Source organism: Calonectris borealis, chromosome 27, assembly GCF_964195595.1.
Source record: "Calonectris borealis chromosome 27, bCalBor7.hap1.2, whole genome shotgun sequence".
Taxonomy (NCBI): domain Eukaryota; kingdom Metazoa; phylum Chordata; class Aves; order Procellariiformes; family Procellariidae; genus Calonectris; species Calonectris borealis.
The window spans coordinates 5,774,932-5,802,662 of NC_134338.1; the positions used below are offsets into that span (position 1 = coordinate 5,774,932).

General features: G+C 41.2%; 1 protein-coding gene across 7 annotated transcripts in view; it reads right to left on the reverse strand.

Moving 5' to 3' along the window:
• Nucleotides 1–2,885: 2,885 nt before the first annotated feature.
• Nucleotides 2,886–27,731, reverse strand: part of SLC23A2 (solute carrier family 23 member 2) — a 71,490-nt gene continuing 46,644 nt past the window's right edge. For all 7 annotated transcript variants that reach the window (XM_075174877.1, XM_075174876.1, XM_075174878.1 and 4 more), the window contains 11 exons: nucleotides 23,396–23,484; nucleotides 21,821–21,891; nucleotides 20,490–20,671; nucleotides 17,439–17,559; nucleotides 16,605–16,761; nucleotides 14,195–14,342; nucleotides 13,519–13,624; nucleotides 10,371–10,500; nucleotides 10,092–10,229; nucleotides 8,822–8,917; nucleotides 2,886–8,273 (listed from right to left, as the gene is read on the reverse strand). In XM_075174877.1, the coding sequence (XP_075030978.1) occupies nucleotides 8,041–8,273; nucleotides 8,822–8,917; nucleotides 10,092–10,229; nucleotides 10,371–10,500; nucleotides 13,519–13,624; nucleotides 14,195–14,342; nucleotides 16,605–16,761; nucleotides 17,439–17,559; nucleotides 20,490–20,671; nucleotides 21,821–21,891; nucleotides 23,396–23,484 (1,471 nt within the window). In that variant the 3' untranslated portion in view covers nucleotides 2,886–8,040. The remainder of the gene's footprint in view (nucleotides 8,274–8,821; nucleotides 8,918–10,091; nucleotides 10,230–10,370; nucleotides 10,501–13,518; nucleotides 13,625–14,194; nucleotides 14,343–16,604; nucleotides 16,762–17,438; nucleotides 17,560–20,489; nucleotides 20,672–21,820; nucleotides 21,892–23,395; nucleotides 23,485–27,731) is intronic.

Below are 27,731 nucleotides of genomic sequence, written 5' to 3' on the forward strand. Positions count from 1 at the left end.
AGCGCGGAGTTATTAAGTATTCCAGAAGAGCAGCGGCGTGCGGCCACGTCCCTCCGCCTTTGTCTGCTCCTGACCTTTCCCAGTGCTTTGTGGCTTCTCCGGGCTTTTTTTCTTTTTAAGGAATTTGCCTAGAAACAGCCCACACGAAGAGAAAAAAACCCCTAAAAAACAAAAACAAAGAAATAATCTAAACAGCTGGTTTAGCAAAACAAGCAAGTCTTTACAACCAGGGATTGTAATCGGCCCTTTTTCCCCCCCCCTATTTTTTTTTGTTTTTATGTAAAATATGAGAAGCTCAGGAGGAGCCATCTGGCTTGGGGAAACACTGACTCGGCAAAAGCGAGCCGGGATGGGGGTTAGTATTTATATTCCAGCAGCATCTTCGAGGGCTGGCGGAGATGAGAGGCCCTTTGTCGCGGGGAGAGCCCGGCCGTGCCGCACAATGGAGCGGAGCCGGCTCCGGCCGCCCGCACTGTGCAAACCCCAGCCCCAAAACCCAGGGATTTAGCCCCAAAGAGAGGGAAAGCTTCTACCATGCCCCCCAGCCCGCAGGGTGGATGCAATCGGAGCAAAAGGGAGGGGGAAAGAAAAAAAAGAGGGGTTCGGTGTGGGCACCTGCACGAGCACAAGGGGGAACTTGGTTGCAGAACTGGGGTTAAATCCTGGTTTTGCGACATCCTGCTCGCTGGGTCGGGAAGGATGGAGCCTGGATGGAGGCATTTATTTACCAAATAAAAGGAATTTGAGCCGCTCCTGCAACCTGCGAGGCTGGGACAGGCTGCCGGCTCCTCCTCACCCGCACAGCGGCCGTGAGCACGAACCCAAGAGGAACCAAACCCATGCGGAAGGAACCCAAAACTTCTGCCCCACCGGGGTCCCGGCCAGCTGCCGGCAGCCCCCGCATCCCTCCCGGCTGCCAAAAATCTCCCAGGAAAAGGATGCTCGGAACTCAGAGCCTGCGTTTAGCCGCACGGGGATGTTACGGCACCCGTTTCGCAGGTTAAATCAGCGTTTCTGTGCTAAATGCCACGCAGGGAACGTGGTTGATGCCTTTTAAACCATCGGCTTTGATGGATTTACTTCTGTTTCCACTCCCATAGCTGAGCCTGGAGGTCGAGGACCTCAGTCAGACCCAAGCATAAGGCACTAGCTCCAAAATCCTTCAAAACTCAAGCATTTCCCCCCAGACTGAGCAAGCATCCAAACTCCCGTCTTTCACACCCTGGCAAGCTTCCCATTATTTCAACTTTAAGACCCCCGAGCTAATTGTCAGTAAATGCCAAACAATATTACGCATTTGGATACACGTTAGCTTAGGAGCATCTGTTAGCCGTTACGCAGCCTCCGGGAACCAGATGGGAAGAGACGTGGCTCTTGAAAAGGCCTTCGCTCGTACCTAATACGCATTTCTTCAAAAGGCGGTCGCTGTCCCCGTTGGAGGATGTTTCAGTCATTCTGAAAATCCTCAGGTTTTGAGATTCTGCCTGGGGTAAAGCCCTTCTTATTGGGTCGATGCAGCCGATGCTGAATTTTGATTCGGGCAAGACACAAGGAGAAAACTCAATTATTTCCAGAGCTCTGACCCAGCAGCACAAAGGATTAATCAGGATTAAGATCAGAGCCGTTTTCATCACGGACCCAAACCCAGCCCAGCTCAGGAATGATTAGAAATCCCTCGCCCTGGTCAAACAGCTGCTCCACCAGCTTTGATCCCAGATCTACTTTCACCCCATCTCGCTGCCGATTTAGGTGGCTTTTTGCCATTTTTCTTCCCATCCAGCTACACCGGTTTTGGACTAGTCGCGGTGGGCTACGCCTAAGTTAAGGAACTCGGGTGTCTTAATTCCCCTTAAAATCCCCTTAAAATCAGTAGTAGCTCAGATACCTCTGAAGGTGCCGTGTGTCCTCAGCCAGACATTTCCAGGTCCTAATTCATTGCAGGCAGCTACCGCACACCGCTGGTGCTCCAGGCTAACATCAGGAATTTCGTATTGCAGCTCCAGATAAAACAAATGAGTTCATCAAATGGTTGGGGAGAAGGCAAGGTGCTAGTCAGCTTTTTTCTTTCTAAATGCTGGTGACGAGGCAAGGCGATACTCAGCCTTTATCAATTTATCTTTACACGCTGTCCAAGAGGAGCAAAAGGATCTCTCCAAATCCACTGTGCCCCGCGGACCGCTCTGGGCACGCAGCAGCCCTGACAAGGGGCCCAGGAGACTTCACTTTGGCTACAGATTGCCAAAGGTAGGGCAAGGATTTAGACAAATTCCCAATCCTAAGGCTTTACTCTAAACCAGAGGTTATTTCTTTGCTGGTAACTCTTGGCTGCTCATATTCTTAACTGGACAGAACAAGCCTCGGCTCGGTGGAAACTACTAAGAGAACTTGAAGGTTGTTTTTTTTGTTTTAATTAGGAAATTAGTCACTTAAGTTTTGCTGCACGGACATTGCTCAGAAACACATCGGTGCTGCCCGTGCAATTGCTTTTACAGGGAGTTTTGCCGGCCCTTGGCTGGCCGAGAGGTTGGGAGCTGCGAGAGGAGAGGGGCACGGGGTGGGTGGCGGGGAGGACAGGTCCCCACGCCGCAGCCGGCAGCTCCTCGGGGGGAGATCTCGGAGGTGCCCCAACTGAACGCAGGGACAGACAGCAAAGAAGAGATTCGGGCAGTCTGCGGTGCCTCTTCCAAATAAATAAAAAAATTTAATGCGTCTTCGTGGTACGAGCTGCGGGCTGAGAGCTGCAAGGGTCGGGAAGGCGTCTGGGGGTTGTATTTTTGGGCGGCACTCGCTACAACGAGATGCTTGGTCTTCACATCACCTGGATTCCCAAAACGTCGATTCTCCTTCGAAGGGGATGTTTAAAAGGAAGTGTAACACCACGCTGCCAAGTTGCATCTATGCCCGCGTTTATTTATACTGAACAGCTTTAAAAATACAGAATAAAATAGCTTTATCTACTATTATTCACAACATCTGGTCCAAATATTACATTTTTAAATATTTAATTGTTTAATGAAGCAATGTTAGAAAAAAAATATGAAATAAAAAAAAAAAACCTCCATAAAAGAATTACACATCTCAGAACAAAAACAAAACAAAAGAAAAAACCTGTTGCTGTTTAACAAAAAAGTTTTACAGCCAAAGTCAGTCACAAAAAGTCATGGAAAAAAAAAAATATTTATCCCCACTGCCTAAGAACAGTCAATAGTTTGTTACGCCGAAGGTTGTTATAAACAGACAAAAGTATAATAATTTGGACTGGCAGCAAGATGATTTACCTGGAAAGATGTAGTAAATGCCAGATAGTACACAAGGCAATTCTAAATATATCTCTCATATCTATATGTACGGATGACAATGCACAGTCACAGTCAAATTAGAACTAGACAGGAATATTTTGGATGGCTCTGAACACGGATCCCCAATACTTAAAAGCAGCCCAGCACTAAGCTGTACAGACTCATGGGCAGAAGCGAAACACTGGCAAACTCGTGGCCTCCTCCAATACTGCAATGACCCATCGCAGCTATATAAACGTGACAGCATAGAGGACCTGTCATCCCACGGCCAAAAAGGCCCATTAGCCTTGAAATACTAAGAAACATGCACCAAGTGGGACATTTTCTGCAAAAACGAGTGACCCACCACTCCCCGCCCCCCCCTTAACAAAAAAAAAGAAAAAAAAAAAGAAAAAAAAGTTGCTTTTGGTTTAAGAAGGCCACGTAAAAGAAACACCGTAGGTCGTGCTGGTCTGTCACGCGTGCATTTTCTACATCGATACACAAATCGTGTTAAGCACAGGTTGTTTTGGATTGCGCGTAAGCATCCAACGGCTCGCTCACGCCATTAGAAGCCGGCTATTTTAAACCACGCGTGCCTGGAGTGCTGTTTATACCACAAATGATGCGATTTTCAACACTTCTTATCAAGGATGCAACGCTATAAACGACTGGTCGCACTCGCTGATGCTCCTTGTGGTATAAATAGTACTGAGGATTTCAGTTTGCAAGCGCCAATTCTGCATCGGGAGTACCAAGATCTCAGTAGGGAGATGAACAATAAAGAAACCCTTTAGTTTTTGGTAGGAACATAAACATGGGTAAATAAAGTATACACAACTACTATAGATTCGTCAATGAAGAAATTCTACCATCACATGACATTGTCATGACAATCATACCACTCCCTCCCAGGAAAACTGCGATCATTATCCTGAGTGGAAATGTTATTTTTAATATATGGAAATAAAATACTGCAATATTCATGTACAAACCAAGTTGCCATATTTAAAGTCAGTATTAAAAGGCATAAAGCAAATTCTGGGTTTAAAGTTTGAACTTTCTGAGCGAGGTACCTGATTAAGTTCCTCCGCCAATGCACTCTAATATGACAACATTAATCAGTCATAGCTGTTAGCTATGAAACCTAAATTTCTATAGGTATAATTTGCAAGTATTTGCTTTAGAAAACGTGTTTCAACATGTTAGCAAGAATTCTTAATTTAACCTAAAAAAAAAATACAATAGAATATCAATTACAAAAGTCCCAAGTTACTTTGTTTTGCACACATTGATACCACCTTTGATATGACAAAATGATATTTCTACCATGAATATTCGCCCTTCCGTCTGAAAGTTTGGTTGAAACATCTCATCGCCTCTTAACTCATCTCTCAGGTGTCGTCTTCCCTATGTGGTTTTGTTTAGTTTAGCTGTTTGCAAGGCAGGCAATAACATATATAGGAAAAATACAGTATTGCATTTACAGTCAGATTTCTGTATCCAGCCACTCTTACGCATCAAAGCCTGGACGTAACCAGCAAACGCAAAGTATTTAAATGCTTTTCAAAACTGCAAGTTAATCTTCTGCAACCCATCTGCCAGCAGCTGCTGCACCGTGCTCCCCCCGGCCGGGGCATTTCACGACAGCCACTAAAACCCCAATGTAGAAAAGCGGTCGTGGGAGAAGGATTTAAGGTCCACAATCGCCTGCCGCAACTGCACAAAACCGGGGGCAATTCAGTTATTTCCCTCGCAAAGAAAAGCAATGCATCTTCTCCCACTGGCAGCTCTGGGATGGTTTCAGGCACGTCGGAAAGGGAAAGGGGAGCTTCTCTTTCCAAGGCACCCGCCCATCAGCTCCGTCCTTCGCTCACCTCTCAGCGCTGGGGAGACGCACGCTTTCATAGCAATATCCCGGGCGCGGCAGCCGCATGCCCTGTACATTCAAGGTACTGCCAATGACCCCATCGTGACCCCTCGCTATACATTACAGGTGCTTCAGCAGATCTCCTTTGCAAAACTGAGGCTCATCTTTAACCATGCATGTTCGTAGTAAGATGGAGAGAGTTGTTACAGAAACAAATTGGCTTACAAAAAGGACTGCTAACTACAACTACTCATTTTAGTGTTACCAAGATGCTAGAAAAGCAAACATGCGGACTAAAAGCTACTGCGCTTCTCTCAGCCAGTCAACAGAATCGGCACAGGAGGACCCGAAGTCACAAAAAGAATTAAATCCAACAGTTAAACAGCGTAATCGGACTTCGTCTATTCGGATAGTCTTTCCTACGCTGCAAGAAAGGAGTGGTGTTCTGCTCGGGGAGAAGGAAAAATAACATCCTTGGATTCGTCGCCCTGTAATTTGACTGAAGCGTCTGGGCAATTCTCAAGTGAAGGCAATGCAGAACACGCGCAGCTTTACTTCAGCCAAAGGCGAGAGAAGACCAACGCTATTTCTCATCGCCTCGTCTCTTGACTGCGTAAGCACTGAAGTTATCAAGAGAATATTTGGGGGGAGAAGTTAGAAAAGCCTCGGGACGCAGGTGTCACTGCCGCGCTCCATGCCCAGCAGCACCACTGGGCTTGACATTTCTGTATCTCCAAGGTGGCACTCTTTTAAATAAAAAACTTTTGCCTCCCTTTCTCAACGCTTACAAGATAACCACCTTTGGCATTTTACATCATTACAACCACCATACATAGGTGGCTTTTTTTTTTTCCTTTTATATATATATATTTATATTTAACTCCCCCGTGTCTCGCACACATCTTTGGTTGCACATAAAGTTGGGAAATTTGGAAGCTTCGCGCCACTGATTAGAGGTCTCCGCACTCAAACTACCTGCAAGTGGATGTGGAAATCTAACACCTCACTACCTGAAGAGGAAAAATTTTAAAACGATAAAAATGACTTTGTTTCACAGGCAAACTAACCTTGTCTACTACACAGCAATTCTTCCGACCAGCTTTCGAGATAGTCCAATTGACACCAAGACTGCAAACTACTGAAAGTTCCCTGAAGCAGGAACAAACACATGCTTTGTTATGGAAAAAGCGGTATAAAATAGTTTCTGGAAACAGCCATGGCATGCTGAGAACGATATCAATGGAATCATTCCAACTCTACACTATTCAGTACTGATCCGTTAAGCTCCTTCCTTGCCCTCCCCACCCCAACCCTTCCATGCTTCAATAACCAATAACAAATTCACCTGGAAGTACTCAGAGAAAACAGAGTTCCTGCGCTCCCGTCCAGTAGTCAAACTTCGATAAATATATTAGTGAATTACAGGATCTACTGTTATGTTTTTTCCAGGAATACAAAACGCAAGCACCGTAGAGCATACTGGCCTTGAAATTACATTACACTACATTTCCCTGATGATCTCCACAGCTTAAAAATGCTTTTGGGGCCACACTGAAGTCTAAAACTAACTTGCAATAGTAAGAACATTAAACATGAATAAAACTTTTAATTATGAATGCATGATGAGCATGAACACCCACATAACATCAGAGCTGAGACTATTCCAGGAAAAAAAAAAAATCTGAATGGTGCCCTGATTGGACCCAATACCCGTTAAACCATCCAGTGGATGAGGACATCAAATGTAGTGTCTCTGCCGTTCAAGATCACCTCCGCAGCAGTAACGAGCTTTTGCGGAAGCCCCACAAAGAGAGGAGAAGAAGAGGCAATGCAACGTAAGCCGCTCGTAGGCAGCATCGGCTCTCAATGAAGAAAATTCTGCACAGATCCAAAGCAGCGAATGCCGGCCGCGTTTTGACCGCGTGGCTTTCCCTATAGGGAAAGCTGCACGTATACAGATGTTAATTGCTCAGAACTGCTCAACAAATTAGCATTTTTCTTCAGGAAATGTCTTGCTGGATACAGGCATTGCACTGTAAAAACTGTTATCGGGTCCCGTCTGGAAGTTAATCGTTTCCCATCTCTGCAAAACTCGAGCTACGTGTGTCCCTTTAAAGAAAACCTGCACCTGGACACTATAATTAGGTGGTTAAATGCCAGGCAGAAAAAGCAAACGTTTGAAAACGTGAACTGACGTGAAAGGAGCGGTTCCTTCTACAGCACTAAGCTATCAGAAGCTATCGGTCACGGTTTTCGTCGGCAAAGTTATTACAGAAACTTTCTGTCTTAACGCTGGACATCTGACTGAACTATCGGTACTTCAAAAAAAAACTCTCATGATTTGCCAGTATCAACTAGGTCTGGTTTCCAGGGGGCTGAAAATATGGAATGTGCACATCAGTGAGTGGAAAACAATATATATGGGATTTGACGTGACTAGAAGTAAATTTTTTTCCTCCCCCACCCCCCAGCCCTTCTCACAGGATTCAAATTTTCTGGCGTAACTAACATTGCCAGCAATGAATGCGCCAAAAACGCCAGCATCAATGACTTAAATAAAAACACCATAAAAAGTAACATTTTTCAATAGCACCTACATACTTCCAGAACCTAAGCCCCATTTAAAATAAACAGACTTAGGTGCGCAGGTATCTATAGCTTTTGAAAATCAAAGAGAGGAGCATTTGCAACTTTGACCCAGAGACACTAGATCTGGCTACCACCACCCACAACAGGAAAGCTTTTTTTTTTTTTTTTTTTTAAAATCCGTCTCAGCTCTGGTTCCAGAATTTAAATGCAGATATACAAAACATATATTTTAATGCTTCTTAATCAGCAAGAAACTGCAAATACATCTTTTACTACAACTAGATAATATAATTTCAACTAAGGCTATACTGTAGCTTCTGAGTCTTCATCTGAACTCCTGCAGTTACTGCTTTTCCTGAAGCCTTTCCACGTGTAACCCATGAAGGTAGGGCTGATGGGCAGGAAGCTGAAACACCTGTATTTTTTAATAAAGTTCATGCCAAAAGGCAAATCATATGTTTCCATGCCATCCACTGACTTGCTTCCTTTACCAACCCCTTTCTTCCATTTCCGTATTCCCCTCTCTTCAGGGCTTCCTAGAAGTCAAAATAAAAGAAAAAGGAAAAAAAAAAAAATACATTAATATCTTTATGTAAAGGCACACATACACAGCAGAGGTTAGGAGAAGAAAAAAAACCCCAAGTCTCAGACACCATGTTCAGCAAAGATCATCTAGACTCCTCAAAGAGGCAGGAAAAGGGAAAAAACCCATGGTTATTGGAAAAGGCTATTATCTGTTTTATTTTGTAACTGGACGTCGAGGCAAATTTTTCCTCTCGAATGGAAGCAGGTTGGGATCTTAAAAATCTTTTTACTCTGTCTTCTGAAGACAACTATTCTGGTTTGATTTTTATCAGCTATTTTGTATGTTTAATAGGATGGAGACCTTAACCCGAAAAAGATTCAAAGCATTCTCAAGGAAACTGAGGCACGCAGGTGTTAAGCAGTCTGCTCTAGGTGTTAAAGAAGTCAACAACAAAAGCAGTAATCTCTTCCTCATCTCCTGCCTCCATGAAACGCTGTGCTATCTTCATTCAGAAAGGCAGTTATTATTTCAGATAAAATGACAAGTTCACATGCTGACCTGGAATGGTATTATCCAAAATAAACGCAACGCAGCCACCGACAAACATGGCTGTAGTGAGAAGAACGTTTAATACTTGATCAATGCCCGCTATTCCTAGAAGAACAGGAAAAAAAATATTGAGAGTTTGAATTTTTATCGTACACATACACATCCTACTGATTTACACACAGGCCAACTGGGAAAACTTGCTAGAGTTCACTGAGGAATTTGCTCAAATAGGACTCTTAAAGCCACACGGGAATAGATGCAGAAGAACCTTCAACTAATGTAGTACACCATGGGGACCCCTTCTTTCCCAAAACGTAACTCCATGAACCTTCTGTTGCTTATAAAAATGTCATGAAATGCCGTTTTAGTTTCTACTGCAGACGCAACTGCTTAATTTAAACTGAATAGAAAACTACAAAATGGAAAAGGAGAAATGTCCATAATGTAAAATCATGTGGACTGAAACAAGTCCTTTTATAAACCCTTACTTTTTAAAAGGGCAAGACTTAATAGCCCCTATTCATGAAAGAACACTGTATTTATATATCACCGCCTAACTTTGCTTGAATGACCTACTTTTCTGAACAACTTAGTAGGTTAGATATGCTTTAAATCTGGTTCTGAAGCGATAGCTATAAAAAGTTATTTAATCTTTCCTTTGTAAAAAAAATTTAAAAAATGAAAAAAAAACCCCACCAAGTTAAATATTCCTGTAGAGAATCTTCCTCTGATGACATACACTGCCATGACCACTATTGAGAAGGCAGTATTAAAATAGAAATCCTTCTCCATCAGTTCACCAAAACTATATAATTTGGCTAACAGTTTGAAACTGAGTTCATTAAAATTCAGATTCAGAACACATGTCTGCAGTGACAAAATATTTCAAAACCCAAACCAAATTCCTAGCTTCCAAGCTCTACCTTGGTATTTCCCCTTGTTCTTTTAACATCATTTACAAGTCAGATTCACCCTTTTAGTCCTTCTTCCAGTCCAACTGCCAATCGCCTCCTTCCATTGCTCTACAATTGTACCCTGAGAATGCAGGACAACTTCAGATGTATCCCACTGAAACATCCAATTCAGGTCTCAATTAACTCAATTAACTCTCAATTAACTCTCCTCTGGACACACCTGCCTTCTATCTATAGCTTTTATTGTCTCCATAATACTTTGGTTTTTCTCTTATTTACCCTTTACATTACTTTGTACTTGTATGTACTTAGCGTATGAGTACAAGGTAAAAGTATGGTTCATGTAAATGAGCAGAAACACGTACCTGTGACCAGTGGATTTTGTTTGAGATAGCTTGGAAGGACAAGTCCAAAGAAAATGGAAAATCCAAGTACAAACAGGTTACGAGAAGAATTTAAATCTATGAACTGGAGGTTAGACAGACCCACGGCTGTAATCATCCCTAAACAAAAATAAAACAAGTCTCAGCTTTTATATAGCCTTTTTCTTCAAAAAAAGATAGCAACATACATATAAACACAGCACTAGAGTAAAAAGATATAGCCACACAGTACACAAAGAGGAGCAAAAAAACATACGTTACCAAAGAGAGTGCAGAAGAGGGCACCAAGCACGGGGTCAGGCAGCGATGCAAAGAGAGCACTGAACTTGCCAACCATCCCAAGCAAGAGCATGAAGGCTGCCCCATACTGAATAACCCTGCGACTTCCAACCTGCAGGAGAACAAAACCAAAAGGACGCTGGAAAAAGTCTGCACTTAGTCCAACTTCATGCCTTGCATTTAGTTTTATTATTCTCTTTCGCATTTAAAACTTCTTTTCAAGCTTCCATGCGTATTTTTTTGTGGTGCAAAAAAAAACGGGCTGCAGAGCCTTTACAAATGTCTTGGAGGGCTCAGCTGTACCATGGCTGCACTCCAATTCTAACGTAACTTTGTTTGATTTTTTTTTTGTTAACATTAAGTCATCTCTAAAACCATCTGTAACTGCTATAGCCACAATAACCATTGAAACGTGGCGCAGACCCATCTACAATAAAGAAAACAAATAGACCATAACTAGGAGGGATGGCAAATGGATCAATTGTAGTGCAAACAGGAAGAAAAAATATCCATGTGTTGCTGCCCTTTTACATGAGAATATATGTATTAGTTACCTACCACTTGAAGGAGATGCAGGCTTTCTAGACAGAGATTATCAACTGATTTTATAACATCCCTCTTTGAGATCAGAACTGAATTCACTTCATATGCAAATCATGGCTGTGCTAACACTGTGAAACCGAGTGCCTGCACTTCCTTCCCGTTTTTATTTTAAGCATTCAAACTTCAGAGCAGTATTTCTCTGGCACTATGTTGTAGTGGTAGTTGATAAACCTGAACACTCAATATTTTAATAGTGTTATACTTGCATAAGAAGTGCACCGGGTACAAAAAACCCCTGTTACGCTGGTAAGGTGGTTTCTAGCAAAGCCCTTTAAGCTTCAAAAAGAAGTAGATATTAATTTGTTAATTGTGTGTGACTGAGCTAAGCGAGTGAAATGAGACAAAAAGATCCAGTAGGCATGTTTAGGGCCAAAGTACTTCTCTCCCCCATATTCTTCATTGCTTAACTGTTAGGTGAGACGTGTTCACCCACAAACAGAAGCTAGACCAGTAAATTAGGGTGTTCACTAGAACAACACAGAATTTAGCCTGTACCTTTGTCTATTTTTTATGAAGATATTCACTTCCTTAGGACCACCAATATCTTGCTGTAAATTATTTTTCTGCATGAAATAGGCAGATTCTTTAAAAAAATCCACATGATAGTGACATTTATTTATGCAAATGCTCCATCACTACAAGGCAAACAAATTAAGCGCCTTTTGAAAGCTACTGAAAGCATCCTGGTCAACATTTAGCCCAAACTACGCATTTATTCCCAGGCACTTGTACACACACTTTAGGTGATTATTTTGGAGTGCAGGATATGGTACCTAGTACCTTACTGGAGTATCCATTTCATGACCAACATTACGGCATAAGCTGCCTATACTTTTGCCTCAACTAATCAGATTTAATTGATTCTCCTCTCATCAAATAAAACTCGCTCACAGACTAGCTCAAAGACTTTGCAGTATTTACATCCAGTTGAAGCCTCAAATTTAAATTCTAAGTGTAATCATATACTGATTTCAAGGGAGGTAAATGCCTTTTCAAATGTCGCACTGGTATAATAGGATCACCAGGACCACGTAGTCTTTGCTCATGAGCACTAAAGCTTTCCTCTCCCAAATAAACAGCAGAGTATCTACATGCCAAAAATCTATTCTGATATAAATTGAAGTTGAAAAACTATTAGGTTTTTAGAAATGAGCATGCAGACAGGAAAACAGGACAAAAAACTGGAGCACAGCCATCCAGCTGTGCCATTCTGGATAAGGCATATTCATTCTTCCATCATGCGCTCTGAACAGACCTAACTGTAGTTAACTCTGTTCCCTGTAACAGCTGCCAGTTTAACGTTCATTTTTCGCTGTTCCAAAGCAAAATGTACCCTCATTTCTGTGGACTGTTAATAAAAAAGTGCTGTTAATTCATATCAACTCCTATGAAGTAACAATAGAAAGGGAGCAGAATAGAATAAACCTTTCTTTAAGGATTCTTCTAACCAAAATTTTTTCTAGGAAATTTCCATCAGCAACTGAATGGAAGACTTATACAGACAGCAGATGGTGCTATTAGTATTTATATTCCACCCTAAAACTGAACAGAACCATCCTTTGTGCAGAAAAAAAAATGGCTGAAGATAAATTCATCATCTATATTGGATTAAGTCAGAGGGATGAGTTATTGCAAGCGGAGAGCATACATCTTCTATCTTGTATGCATGAAGGGGATTTATAGCTTCCAAGCGAAATACGCAACAAGATGTATGTATTTACACATAAATTACTCTTACCAATTTTGTTGGTATTTCTTAACAAGGTTAAATTAACAATATCAAGCAATCTATCTGCGGTCCAAGGTCTCCCAGTTCAGCAAGGCATTCAAGCACACATCCAGTTCCACATGTGAACAAAGGAATTCCTCAAGTGCTTATAAATTTTGTTGAGTTACACCCCAAAAAATATGTAATCCCCTAAGCATGCTCAGTGCCTTAAAAACCTGTCATGATGGAAACAAATATTTAGGGCACATTTAACTTTGAAGTTCCCTTGACTGCAGTTCCTGTTCTAGCTGTGTCAGCGTAACATCCTAGTACAGACGTAGATAAGACCCAAGGACCTCAAGTTCCATTTCATTGTGTGTTCAAGTGAGACATTAAAATTAGTCACTTCTCTAGCGATGCTTTCAGAGCCAAGACATCCAAAACGGTATCAACTGCTATACACTTCACAGTGTTTATGCCTCAACTCAAAACACCCTAGAGCCCTGGGATGCCTTTTTGGTTTTCAAAGGGATAGCTTATATAGCATCACCTGCTTTATGTAGATTTTCTAACTGCCCTTTACTCCGAATAAAAATAAGATTTTTGCAGTCCTTATCTAGAATGCATTTCCATTAGACAATGGCTGGTACAGACAAGTTATGTAAATTCGGAATGCTGTGTAAAGTTTGTCTGCACAAAGTACTAAGTAGTGTGGTTTCTTGGAAGAGAATCATGCTGTGAAACATGAAAATGGCATAAGCCATCCACCAGAGGGGATGAAATACTCATGTCACTGAGTTATCACGGTAAAGCACATACCTTTGTGATGCCCAAGACACCAATGTTAGGGCTGGAGGAAGTGGATCCATTCCCTGTCCCAAATACTCCATCCAGAACACAGGAGAGACCCTCAATAAAAATCCCTCTGTAAATTGCAAACAGAAAAAGAGTCAAACTTGTATTAGCGTAGACTCACTTCAGATGGTGCTTTAGGACTGCAACCTACGTTGGTGCCTGTTAAGGCATCTGTCCCACATGAATTATTATAATTCATGTTTCAAGCTCCAACACACCTGGAAAACCAACTTGAGTTCTGTTTTCTATGCCTTAGATACCCACATTCTTGAACTGGAGAAATTACAAAATAATTCAAGTCAAACTTAGAGCTGCTCTTTATTTCTAAAATTGCATTTCAGGTGAATTTGACAAGCTGCCCCAATTCCAGAACCGATTTAGAGTTCTGTCCCTACAGAAACTGTACTATTAACTTCCATGGACTCCAGCAGGAATAGGACTAGGTTTCCAATGCTACATTTGCAACAAAATAATTCAACATGACAGTTGCATCTTGTATTTCAGATCCTTGGCCCTTGTGTTTGACCAAATTGTAACATTTAAACTCAGAACACATTCCCGTCTTATCCCAAGGAAAAAAAAAAGTAAGGAAAAAAAAAAAGTAGCTTAAGACACCGAAAAATTTCTTTTTTTGACATACCGGTTTATTGCATGAATAGGTGGAGGAGGAGCGCAAGACAACCTGGCACAGGCGTAGTAATCTCCTATTGATTCAATAATGCTAGCAACAACTGCGCTAAGCATTCCTATTACTCCAGCGGCTGAAATTGTTGGCAGTCCCCACTGAACTGTGAAGAGAAGAAAACTGAAACCTTTCGTGCCACAGAAAACAATTTAGATATCAAACCATACAGCAATTTATTCATCTTTAATGGAACCAACAAACTCCCTTCACAGTAACACAGTCTGGCAAGTTCAAGTAGATGAAAGGAGCAAAGGAAAAACCACCTAACCAACTGCTTTGATCATGCTTGGAAAAAACCCAAAAAAGCCCTAAATCCCACCAAAAAAATTCCTCCTGTTCAGAAAGAAGGAATTTGAATTACTGCTTGTGAAAAAACAATTCTGATCAGTGAGGCAAATGCCACTTTATTATTATTGCTCTGAAAACTCAGTCTTTGGTTACAAGTTTAGTCTACCAAAAAGAATGGCCAACAACCAGCTATGGTCATTGCACAAACACCTTCCAATTCCAAATTTTTGTAGAAGGGAAAATAAGATTAATTTAAGCCTGTAGAAAAGCTTGGCAGGTTTTCCACAGCAACTGCCTTGATGCTTTTATCTCTTTGAAATAGATGAGCCTCTCGCAACAAAAGGAACTTTAAGTCACACAAACGTGAATGAACAAGGCTTCACAAATGAGAAAGGTCTAATCAGGGTGGAGTTTTTCTCTTCTTCTTTCCCAAAAGCTTCTATTATACATCTTGCAAGTACTCCTTTAGAAGTGGTTCCTTTTAAGAACTAATCAAAACCAAGGCGTATGGAAAATCACAACGAAGCTGCCTCATTACAATGTAGTGGTATTCCTGACAATTTCTATTATTCTGTTCTAGTAGAATATTATTCTATTATTACCCCATTAATTTCTGAGCAGCACAAGGGTGAACCAGTTGTGCAACTCTAACTCATGCCATAAGAAACAGCCTTTAAGGCTTTAAACTTAGAGGAGGCCAGCAAAAGAATACCAACATCCAAGATGTCGTGTAGAGCGTTTCATGTTCTCTTCTAAATACTTTTTTGTCCTTTCACAAGCATTGACTGGCATTCTCTGACTTGCTCATCAGTCCGATTCCAATGCTGCTTCTGCAAGTCAGGACATTTTTGTGTAGTTGTTAACAGTTGTGATAATTCAAGAATGGGTGTGTTTGGGGCATGGAAGTGTGGCTGGAGAGCTGTCCGGAGGAAAAGGACCTGGGGTGCTGGTCGACAGCTGAACATGAGCTGGCCGTGTGCCCAGGAAGGCCAACGGCACCCTGGCCTGTACCAGAACTAGTGTGGCCAGCAGGAGCAGGGAGGTGATCGTGCCCCTGTACTGGGCACTGGTGAGGCCGCACCTCGAATCCTGTGTTCAGTTTTGGGCCCCTCACCACAAGAAGGACATGGAGGTGCTGGAGCGTGTCCAGAGGAGGGCAACGAAGCTGGTGAAGGGCCTGGAGCACAAGTCTGATGGGGAGCGGCTGAGGGAACTGGGGGTGTTCAGCCTGGAGAAGAGGAGGCTCAGGGGAGACCTCATCGCGCTCTACAACTCCCTGGAAGGAGGTTGTAGCGAGGGGGGGTCGGTCTCTTCTCCCAAGTAACAGCGATAGGATGAGAGGAAATGGCCTCAAGTTGCGCCAAGGGAGGTTTAGATTGGACATTAGGAGAAATTTCTTCACTGAAAGAGTGGTCAGGCCTTGGAACACGCTGCCCAGGGAAGCGGGGGAGTCCCCATCCCTGGGGGGATTTAAAAGACGTGTGGATGAGGCACTTAGTGACATGGTTTAGTGGGCATGGGGGTGTTGGGTTGACGGTTGGACTCGGTGATCTTAGAGGTCTTTTCCAACCTTAATGACTCTATGATTCGAAGTGGGTTAAGCTGGAAAAAACTTCACGCGCTACTGATTCTTTAGACAACGGGAATCAATGACTTCAGTAGCTCCACAGGAGTTGTAATAACCCATCCTTATTGCTGTGTAACGTTAACAGCAGCTGACCACAATATCGACAAATGCAGATAAATCAACCATTCCCTGAAAATCCACGTTATATATACAGTCACACTACGTTATTAGAAGTCAAGAGTTGCCTAGATAAACCCTGCAAGTGCCTTCTACAAATTCAAGTTTCAGAGACTCGGTCTTTCTTGGGTGAGACACTAGGGTATCAAATGAAAGAGGAAAACAAGAAAAAAACCATCATCCCCACCTACGATGTCTTTAGGTCAGCGCATGTTGAAGTGCATCAGAATAGAGTATTGAGGGGAAAAAAGCAGCAACGCTTCTGAAAACATCAGAAATGATACTCATAGGCATGTTATCAGAAAAACAGCTCTTAAAACCAGACATACTTACAAGGATAAGGGACCTTGAACCACGGAGCTACCAACAGCACTCCTCGTCGGGCGTCTGTGCGAGCATAGAAGCCGTACTTCGAACTGTCAGGGGGAAAGACGTCTGTCACAGTGAAGATGAAGCAAAGCAACCATGACACCAAAATAGCCAAAATAATCTGTGAAAGAGGAGGAAAAAAGCTGTTTATAATACAGTTCCTGCACAGAATATCTATTACACACATATCTGAGTGTGATCTTAAGTGAGATTTTAAGTCTGAACAAGCATTAAATCCTGTAATAGATCCGTTAGGTGTTTACCCCCGGCCCCTAACGAAGGTGCTGTTACAAAAGCTTTAGAATTAGAGCAAGCCTCTTCTCTCCCCTAACAAATGGGGAAGTCTCCAAATGGGCACTTAAACAAACTAGTGAATTAGTCTCAACTTTACCAGAGAAATAACAAGAAGTCTTTCACATGGGGGAATGGAGTATTGCTTTCATAAAACTCGAAGATAACGATCTCGCCATCCCTTTTTGGAGGGCTCAGTTTAGGCTTTCACTGCATGCATAAACATACCTTCTTCTCTACCCCCTTCCCTCCCCTCCATGATCTTCATCACTCCAACGACTCTTCATCAGAGATGGATACCAGAATGGGATCTGGCAAGACTACAATAGGAGACTATTTCCTGTGGCAAATGAGCCATTTAGTTAAGGTTCCCATAAGCCCATTTAAGCTTTTATCTCACCTTTGTGATCTACTGTATTATTACGAAAAATCAAAACCAAGGAAAAAAACCCCAAAACACAAATTAGGTTTTTTTTTGCCAACTGAAGAACAAGTTGAACTACTTACAGGGAACATCTTGAAAAGCTGCAGCCGGTATGCTGTCCATCCTTTCTTAGATTTGTAAATGGGTAAGGGAAATTTGACATTTCTGGCATACTGAGAAAACAACAATACTAGGAAAATAGTCCTGAGAAAAAAGGAGGAGGAGGGTGGGACAAGAGAGACATGTCATTAGCACCAATATGTTAAAAATCCTTCTCAGCACAAACCTGTTCAGGCTCTTCAGACACAGAATATAAATGTACATTTTAAATTTAGCACTAGACAAAGCATCGCAAGAGAATGTATTTTAAATAAATTATTATTCCATGAAAGCCAAAACAACATAATTTGTATTCTAAAGTGCTGCAACAACAGTCAGCAGCAAACAGGTAAATGAAACCAGGAAAATTAATTAGACTAGAGAAAGATCTTCAGAGGTAAGCAGCCATTAGCAAAGAGCTACGCTGTGCTGCTTGCCTTTTTCTGACTCAAACTCTAACTATCTGTGTGTCCAGGTCTGCTCTGCATATGAAGCATAAAGGTTGCTGCTAGCAAATGGGAAGAAAAAGGAAAACTGGAGGCCAGTATACAGTAATTTTTACGTTTCAAAATTTGCATAAAACTCCAAAGCACTTGAAAAATTTCTGTCAAGGGGAATTCTTTCTTCAATTCTTAAGAATCTCTATTTTTTTTGTATATGCATCTTTCACTACACAGCTGTAAATGAAGCAGAATAGAGCCCAAAAAACCACGATTCCATTCAACTGCAGCTCACCAGTAACCCAGTTTATTGCAGTTTTTAGATGCCTCAAGTGTTATGCACCTTCCCCCCTCGTCAAAACTGCTAAGCTCTAAGCTCCTCTATACGCTAAAAATTAATTCCAACCCTACAGCTAGAATAAGTATGCACTGCAAGGAAAAATAAAAAGCCAGGGCAGGTTGCTCAGTTCTGAAATAGCCAAAACCAGTTTTGCTACAAAAAGGCTAAACAAAGAGTCAAGCTGTAAGAAGCAGCAGAGCTTTTCTGAAATTTGAGATTATGTTTTTATCAGCTGACTTAAAAAAAAAAAAAAAAAAAAAGGTGGACTTTAGGCTTCCCTCCCTTTTCTGTCCAAGATCAGTTTCAGTCTGTAAGAAACAAAACAGAGCTTTATCCTCCCTCAGTCTCCAGGAACAAAGAGTTCTGCACAAGAAGGGTGTCATTTATAGACTTTACCCCTGACTACAGTCGAATGCTAAAGGCACCTTTTCCTTGCATTCAGGAAACATTTTGGCATCTCTCCCAAAGCCCATTATGGAAAGATGGGCTCCACTCCCTAACTGCAGCTATCCTGCCACGCTAGCCCTGAGGACAGGTGGCTTTGCATTTTGATTTATTTAGTACAGAGTTGTAAATAAGGTAATAATATTATATTATTGTAAATAATATTATATTGGCTACACATGGCAGGGGGGCTTACTGCCATTCTGTGAAATATTACCAAATCTTTAAATGCCCAAAGAAACAGTTTTGTTCACCAGATGTACAGGCGAAGACCAATTCAGGAATAATTTCCCTTTTTAGAGATCGTGGTGCAATGTGTTTTATGGATTAAATTATTTCAGCCTGGCACCCGCAGAACAGGCGAGGTCAGAAAACTGTTTGGGAAACTGAAAGTCTTGTCAAATAGCATCTGCAGCTAACAGAGGATAATAGCTCTGACACAGGTATTATTCTGCTGTACTAGATAGCAATACAGTATTTTTATCTCATCAGAACAGCCAAGACAATTTCAAGTGCCACATCTTGTAGAGATCAAGTTACTTTTGAGTGGCTCTCAATGGCTATGGAGTTATTTTCAACAATCTAGTGCACGTTTTTGCGTGGCAGAAGCCAGAAATACATATTGACCGGGTAATATTTAAATCCTGTTCCCAAATAGATTTTTTTTTTTCCATCTGCAAAACGCCAACTTTAATTACACGTTTCCACGTCCAATTCACCAAAGGTCTGCTTGATTGATTTAACATTAGTCCCAACTTGCATAGAATTTGTTTCACAGGAAAATAAAATGTTCCTTTGGGTCAGCTGCTTAACATAATAGAATTACAAAAATATTCATGATGCTAACATCCAAGATAAAAGAGAATTAAACAGCCCTTTAATCATAAGCTGCACTTACAGAATACTTTACATGTTCAAAGTACTGTGCAAACAGATTAGTCAGATCAGAATCTGATCTCATCAAGTCATTCCTTCCGCTTCCAGAGCCAGCACAAAGTTGGTCGCTATCCATTGAATATAGCAACTGCTTCAGCCAGTTTCCTTCTCCCTAAAATGTGGTTTCCATCCTTATTTGGCTGGTTATCCACAGCATCTCACAGGAAGCTTTTGTCTTCTCTTCATCTCAGTTTTCTCAGTTATCCCCTTTCATACAACTAATCTCAATTCTTTAATTTCCCTGGCATCTATACCTACAGAAGCACACACATCATGCCCCGAAATTCACTCTGAAAGCCTTTTTGTCTACTAAACAGAAATCTGTCTACTTATGCCTCGTCGACTGATGGCATTCATGGAAATACATACGCTCTCTGTCGTCATACAAATTTCTCTTGGCTATAGGTAAGCAAATTAGTAATAATGACCACTACTACCAATGGTATTTGCTCGCTGTTGCAGAGTAAGAAACCCACACAATAGCATCACAAAAACAGCAACAGAAATTGTTCACTAATCTCTCTGGTGTTTTGCTAAATCATCTCTTCTATAGCACTGAATGAGACCCAGCCAATGGCTCCCAGACCAACTATTGTTTTATAAAATTCTCTGTGCTCCACACCTCACTTTCAGCCGCTGCCCTTTCCTTCCTCCTCTTCTTCAGTTGCTGCTGTCCTCCTTCCCAAGTTGCCAGCTGACCCTACCCAGACCCACTCACATTCCTGCACAGGGTATTTCTCCACGCCGGGAGCACTGCGACGCTACCTTTGGCAGCCGAGCAGACTCTGGCTTTTCCCTGGCGCTCCAAAATTCCCGCATGACGACTTACCAACTGGGACCCCCGGCCTAAGCCAAGAACACCCAGGAGTACTTACAACATAGCGATACCCCAGTGTTTGCCTGCTCTCTCTCCAGCAGCTTGGAAACCGGAGAGGCCGATGAGAGCAACAGTTGGCGTGATGGTCAGCGGTCCAATGTATCGCAACAGGGCGCCGGGAAGGCCAAGCAAACCAATCACCACTTCTATCAAGGAGGACATGATAATAGCACCTTGGATCTGAACACACAAGAACGGGAAAGAGACAGTTCAGTCAAATCTTAAAAGCAAACCCAAAACGTTTCTTTTTCTGCTCTGGATTACAAACTGCAGTTAAAAGAATTCAGTGACACAGAAGAACTCAGCAAATTTTTCGTCATAAAACAGCTCATTATGTTTAAGTGACTTATTGCTTAAGCATAACACTTATGGCTTTCTCCACAAAACTATTTCACAACAGACCAGTGGGCCAGTCTGGTAGTTGTGTGGATAGCACATGACACTGTCAGACAGGAGACCTGGGTTCCAGGCTAACCTTTAAGCTCTCAGAGCGAACCGGCAAGGGTTGGTGGCGCCACGGAGGTGATGCTCCTAGCTCCTAGGGGCAGAGTGTATGCTGCATTGTTCACAAGTGCTCCTTAGAAGCTGGTATAGAGCAGCGTTGTGGTCTCAGGAGACTGTCAGCCCTCTTGGCTGCAGGGCTCTTGGCAGGATGTAGCTATGGTTTGAACATGGGGAAGAGAGAGGGGTTGTTTTTAATTAAGGAAAAGTGTGCAGCCCAAAGCAACGGGATGGGAGATAAATTCCATGACACACGCCTTAATTTGGACTACGCTATCTACCACTCTAGTGTGACGCCTGGGCACAACCCTCATCCTGGGCTCTGCAGAGCATGATGAAGTTCAGACTGCAGTGCTGCGAGTGGAGAAGGAGTTTGGTATAGTTCAGCAAGTCTCTCGGGAGAATCAACGTCTTATCAGAATAGTCTCCAACTTAAGACACCTAGGGATGAACAGATTTGCTAACTGCATATTTACCTTCCACGGGACAGCCTACTGAACAGAGTGACAGCAGGCAAGTGGTCTGGTGGCAGCTGAACTGCTACCAGCGAGCACAAATTGCAAAGCGTTGCAAGAAGAGCATTCGTCCTGCGTGTGCATTTTACTGCGCATCTTTTGGAATGTGGTAACTAACTCCTTGTATTTGCTGTCCAGCAATGAACAAGTTGAAAAGATGAAGACTTCCGTGAAATGAGTAAAGGGATATATTCAAATGAAATTGCAGTGAAAGAAGAAATTACCAACTTAAAGACGAGAACACACAAATGGTTAGGTGAGAAACTTAACTGGAATCGGACAGATCAACAGCTAAAGGCTACTCCTACATTACCTCTCGTATTCTGGGATACCAGATGTGCTCAGTGTGAAGCAGTTCTGTCGTTCCATTTGTAACTGTTATATCTTACAAAAAGAAAAAAAGAAAAAACACAGGTATTTATTCCTTGGCCACTTTGCCATCATTTAATACAAAATAAATCTCTCCTTAAGCTGTGTCTGACAAATGAGCCTTGATTTACACAGAATAGAAGTTCGGCAATGCTACAAATCAAGTAATAACATGCTTACATTCCCCAAGAGCTAACCACTAATTTTACCCACTGTACCAGAGTGGAAAAAAATCGTAACTTTCAGAAAGAAAGGTCAATTAGGGGTTCTTTTCCCACTCCAATAAACAGATGAATGGAGAATTACTCAACTGCACACTAGGAGTCAAGTACTCCAACGTCTGTTGTTCACCAATTTAGGTCACTCACTCAATGATGAATTGACCCGTGGTTACAACCCCATCTGACACCTTTTGAAGGTTAAAAGGTTCAAGAGCAAGATGTAGCAAAGGCTCTTTCTGAAAAGCTGAAGTAGTGGAAAAATTGCTTTGCCATCAAAGGTTATCAGACTGTATTTTCTTTCAACAAGGTGTATATTAGGATACTGGCACATTTTGGCGCACAGATATAGCCAAGACAGCGAGCACTACTAAAGCACACCACAGTTCGCCTTTACGCATTGGGCACCGAAACCCATGTGTTATTTCCCAGTAGCTAAATCTGACTCCCCCAGTGAGAAAATGTGAATGCTCAAAGCTAAGTTTTCTATAGAAAAAACAGGAGGAAAACTAATTGGATGGTCATAAGAGAATCAAGAGAGATGTATAAACACATAAATAATATAAATGATTAGAGAATCAAAAAGACCCCCGGGAAGAACTTCAGTTAGAAGGAAGCAGCCTGCTTCTCTATACTGCTGTCTTGCGCTGCCCACAGCCTTATTACTGAATAACCACACCCCATTGAAAAGAAAACTGCCAGAGCTGTTTCCACTTCAGTTTTCTAACCTAAGTTAAAGAAAAAGCCCCCTACCCAACCAGTTTTACTGCACATTTTCACTCTAAATAAATTCAAAGCCTTTCAGGATGACGAAGTTAGCACAGAAGTAGTTAAAATGAACATCCAAATATTGTCAAAGCTTGCTCTGCAAAACCTGTCAGGTATGAGGTAAACAGGTAAAAATGCTGGTCTTCAGGTGATGCTGAACATTGCTCAAACTTACTACTCCTCAACTTAAAAGGACTCGACTGGACTTACTATTTCTAAATACCAAAGAGGAACATTTAAGGAATCCTTTTGCCTTTCTCTACATTGTTAACAGAATAATTGTTTTATGCTACTACTAGATTTCTTTTGTCAACATTTTTTATATAAAAAAAAACCCTCAAAACCAGAATTCCACGAGGGCATTTTTAGGAATCTTTTTCCAAGGCACAAAGTTTTAACATTGTTAAAGGAGAGAATTTTTCGTATTCCCTGTTCATTAATTCCACTTTCCGTATCAAAAGGTTTGGCAGTTTCACGATATGTGTTCTGGGTCGTTTGTCACTTAAACCTGAACAAGCATAAATGACAATTACCTGTATTATTACATTTCCACTTCTCCAGGGAGAGTATTGCTCTAGCAGGTGCTAAGAATGCAAAAGCACTCGCTTGAAACAAGGGTAACCTGGTGGAAAGGGAAAGAAGAGATGCTGACATTTCTCGGTGTTATGGCACCGTGTCAGGATATCAATTGCAGTTAGGTGGTTACTCATCCTCAAAACCATCCTTTATTGGAGGTTATTAGAAATGCGAAATGTGAAAATTTCTTATTAAAAAGAACATAGAAATACTAAGACTTCACAAACCAAAAGACGTAACAGAAGACACTACGTGCATGAAGTTATTAATACAACGCCTATAACAGATAACTACCGGATACCAGCATGCAGGTACCAGACATTGATTTAAGGTTTTGACTCAGCAGCATAACAAGGATACAGATGCACGTCCTGATGTAAGTATCGGCCAGACTGCTGAACGTGCAGCTTTTACCGTCCCGCCACATTAAAAAAGCTCTCTGATAGAGCAATATGCAGTCTGCATACTCAATACCTTCCCTTTGCATGACTTGAAGTACAGTCATTTATACATTCATCTTTAAGCTTACGTGTAAATAACTATTAGGTTGATAAAAGCTGATTAGATGTTCCAGGTGGCTACCAACAATAAATACAAACGCTGCCAGAATTTCAAGATGACATTCTTAGCATTGGTGTTTATACTTCCCAAAAGGTTTAAGATCTAAAGAGCATTTACCAGCACCAACTACATATTTATTGAATCAACCGTAGCTTGCATAACATCACAAATATCCAGATGTTACTTAACTACAGAGAAGATGCACTTTGAACTATTCTATAAATACCGTCATTAATGGATTGTAATAAGATTCTCTTCAATAGCAGATCTCAAACTGTAACACGGGGAACTCTTAATTGCTCATGCGGCTCTAGTTACCGCACCGTGTTTATGGCTGTTTTACAGCCGCAATGAAGTGCATCGATGCCAGTGCAAACACCAGTAAAGGAAAAAGAACTAACTGTAGCAGATTCAGATAAAGATCAGAAAAGGCACAAAGAAGGGAAAAAAAAATCTGTGGGGAAAAAATCCTATACACGCTTAACACAAAAAAGATCAAACCAGAAGCCTGTTACTAACAGTAGTTGTAAAGTTCACAGGCAGGAAGTTAGAACAGTTGAACTACCACTGGAAAGGAGTTCGGGCCATGAGCAATCTACAAAGCTGACCCACCCATCGCAAATGTTGAAAACTGTGTTAGAAAGACAAACTTCATAAAATACACGAGCCATCTGAGCACACCTGACTGGCATGCAATTCCCTTCTAAGTTTCTTCGAGCAAAAATCAGAGCTTTATCTTTGGTGAAGAAACGGTTGGTAGCTACGAGTGAATGATTCACCTTATTTTTCAAGGTTTGTTAAGCAAACTGAGCAAGCTGGTGCCCATGGCAAAATATGCAATACCTGTAACAAGCTGTTACTCCTCTATCCCACCTACACAGTACGCTGTCCCCCCTCAATGATTTTGTAAATATACATTGCAAACACATTCTCCAGTGATGAAGTCAGCTGTACTGAGACTTAGGTTCAGATTGTGAGTTTTGTATCACATCAAATACCCTGCATACATAGAGCATAATAAGGTTTTAGTACGTCTCGCTAGCTATCGGCTCAACCTTTGTATGAGACAGTTAACCTGGAATATTTACCAAAAGGGCTGGTAGGTTCAAAATACTGCTTTTTTTTTTTCCTAAGCAGAAAGACTTTTTTTTTTTAAACTTATTACTCAAAATTAGCCAACTATAATCAGTCTCTTTCTGAAGAGACAGCTGTAGTTTGGAACATGACTTAAGAAATATCTTTCCGATTGTAAGCCAGGCATTCGCTACTAGCTGGATAAAGTACCACCAGCTTATGATTGGGATATCATTTTAATTTAATGTCTAAATTGTGAAGCTGCTCAATTTTGGCACCAGCCCTTGTGAAGACAGAGCTTTTTACGCAGTTAAAGTCATCTGGAAATGTCTTCATTATCTTAACATGTCACACAGATGTAAGAATGCTTAGACAATGTAGCGATAGGCACAGCAACAAACCTAAAATCTTTAGGTATAGTAAAGCTGTGTTTGATTATCTCAGTCATACTAATCAGTCTGAATCCTTGCCAATACTTTTGGCTTATTACATAACCTAATAAATAGCTTGAATTCCTAAAATTAGTCTGGGTACCAAATTGACCACAACTCCTCCTCATAATTGAGGTAAATCCATCTTTAAGGACCTTTAAACCTGGAATTTGACCTTTTGAAACCGTAGTGGCTTTATTTGCTGAAATACTTAGCAGTTGACAGACTTGCCAATAAATACTTTAACATCTCATTTAGAGAACGTCGCTGCTATATCCCATTCCCACCCTTACATAAAACCAGAATCACATGTTAAATAGTTATAAAACATTCAACCGCGGAAATGTTCTCCTTAAATACAGGGTTCACTTATTTTAAGACTCAAACACAATTGCCTCTTCAGTATATAAACATGTGCAAGTGGAAGCCACTGAAAAGCTTAAAAAAAACACACGGAGGGCAGAGGTGGGATTATGCAGAAGGAACAGAGCATTTCAAACTGATGGGACCGCACTGGTTTCTGCAAGAGCCCGAAATCACTCTGTAGTAAGTAATAAAGAGAAAGAACCCAAGATTACTTTGGGAAAAAAACAAAATATGACAAACTTTAGTTCTGTGAAGAGATACAAGTCTCAGGAAGCACAAAAACTAAGCTTTTTCTCATAAATTTGAGGCAGAATAAAGCTGGTAGAAGCACAGGAAAGCCAAGCTCCCCTTTGAGTTCATCTCCATCTGCAACTCTGCACTTCTTACAAAATTGGAAGATTTTAAACCTCAGTAAATCCAGGGATTCAACTCAAAGTTGAACAATAAAAGAAAAGAGAGGTTCAAAACACCAAAGGGCACAACTCTGCTCCTCTGCCTCCTTTCAGACGAGGTACTTGAAAATTTATGACTACAGCTAAGGCAAGCTACCCTATGAGCACAAAGAGCCAATCAGGCAGAAAATATGATTATTAACTGCAGGTAGTCTTGACTAAAAGAAAATACATTGGGGAAAGAAAATTTTCTCTTTCAACAATTTTCATTATGCGGTTTTGTCATTAGAATGAACTTTTCATACAAAACAGCAGAGCCATTTTGTAAGTTTAGTAAGACATAATAAAAAAATAAAGGGAAGGTTTTTTCCAAAGGAAAAAAGACAAGAAAGCTAACTAAAGCTAACTAAAATAGCAGCTCAAGATTACATTGGAAAACCTGAAATATTTGGAAAATTTTTAGATGAAAAGCTGACCTACAACTGCAAGTGATCTACCATAGGCTTGTCTTCTGCACCCTATTGAGATAACTTTTCCACCCAAAGATTCTGTTTCTTAGATAAATCTTTAAAAATGGGGGGGTGTTTGTCCATTTTCTTTTGGAATGCAAGATTTCAGCTCGTATTGTTCTTCAATTGAACTAAATGACCCATGAATCATTCAAGTAACCATATGAGAGCATACTCTTAAAATATGCACTTTTCTTCTGGTTTTACTTATCACTCTTGGTTTATTCAAGAAGATGCAGAAATAACTCTGCAGGTTTTAGTATTCCCGGTTCTCATAGGCAGAGTCAACAGAAGTTTAAGTTGTCAAACATCTCTCTGCAGTGTTTATTGTAGAAGACACATTTTTTAAAAAGATTTATCTTCATGTTAATAAAACTTACAACATCCTGTTCTTACCAACACCAGATTTTTACAAGTATTTGCTAACACCTGAATAGATCTCTTGCATCCTCCTAAGGAGAGCAGACCAAAGGAGAGGTACAGGCATCCCTGTAAGGCTACACTAACATATGTGTTGCTTTCCAACTCAAGGGAGGATCATTACCTGCAACTCAGAGCAACTAACAAATAAAACCAAATGATTTGTTTGTATTGGAAGGTAACAGAGACACACTCAGTTCAGAGAATAAAAAGTTACCCTCGTCATTTTTCCCTACCTTTTTAATTTGACAAGCACTTTACGGGAACAAGCACACAATTTGCTATAGAATTAATCACAACCACCTAAATATTGGCAAGAATACAGTATCATTCAGGAAACTAATAAAAATATCAAAATTAGTTCCTCTTTACCAAGGTGTATGAATTTTTCCTTTCCCCCAGAAACACTTTTACCTTCCCTGTCCTCATGGATTTCCCTCCTCCTTCTTCCCTCCCCCTACCCCTGCTGTATTTTCTTACCCTCGGAATGCCTTCTCTGATTTCAGATCCACCTTTTTTTGGGAGCAGCTTTCCAAAAGC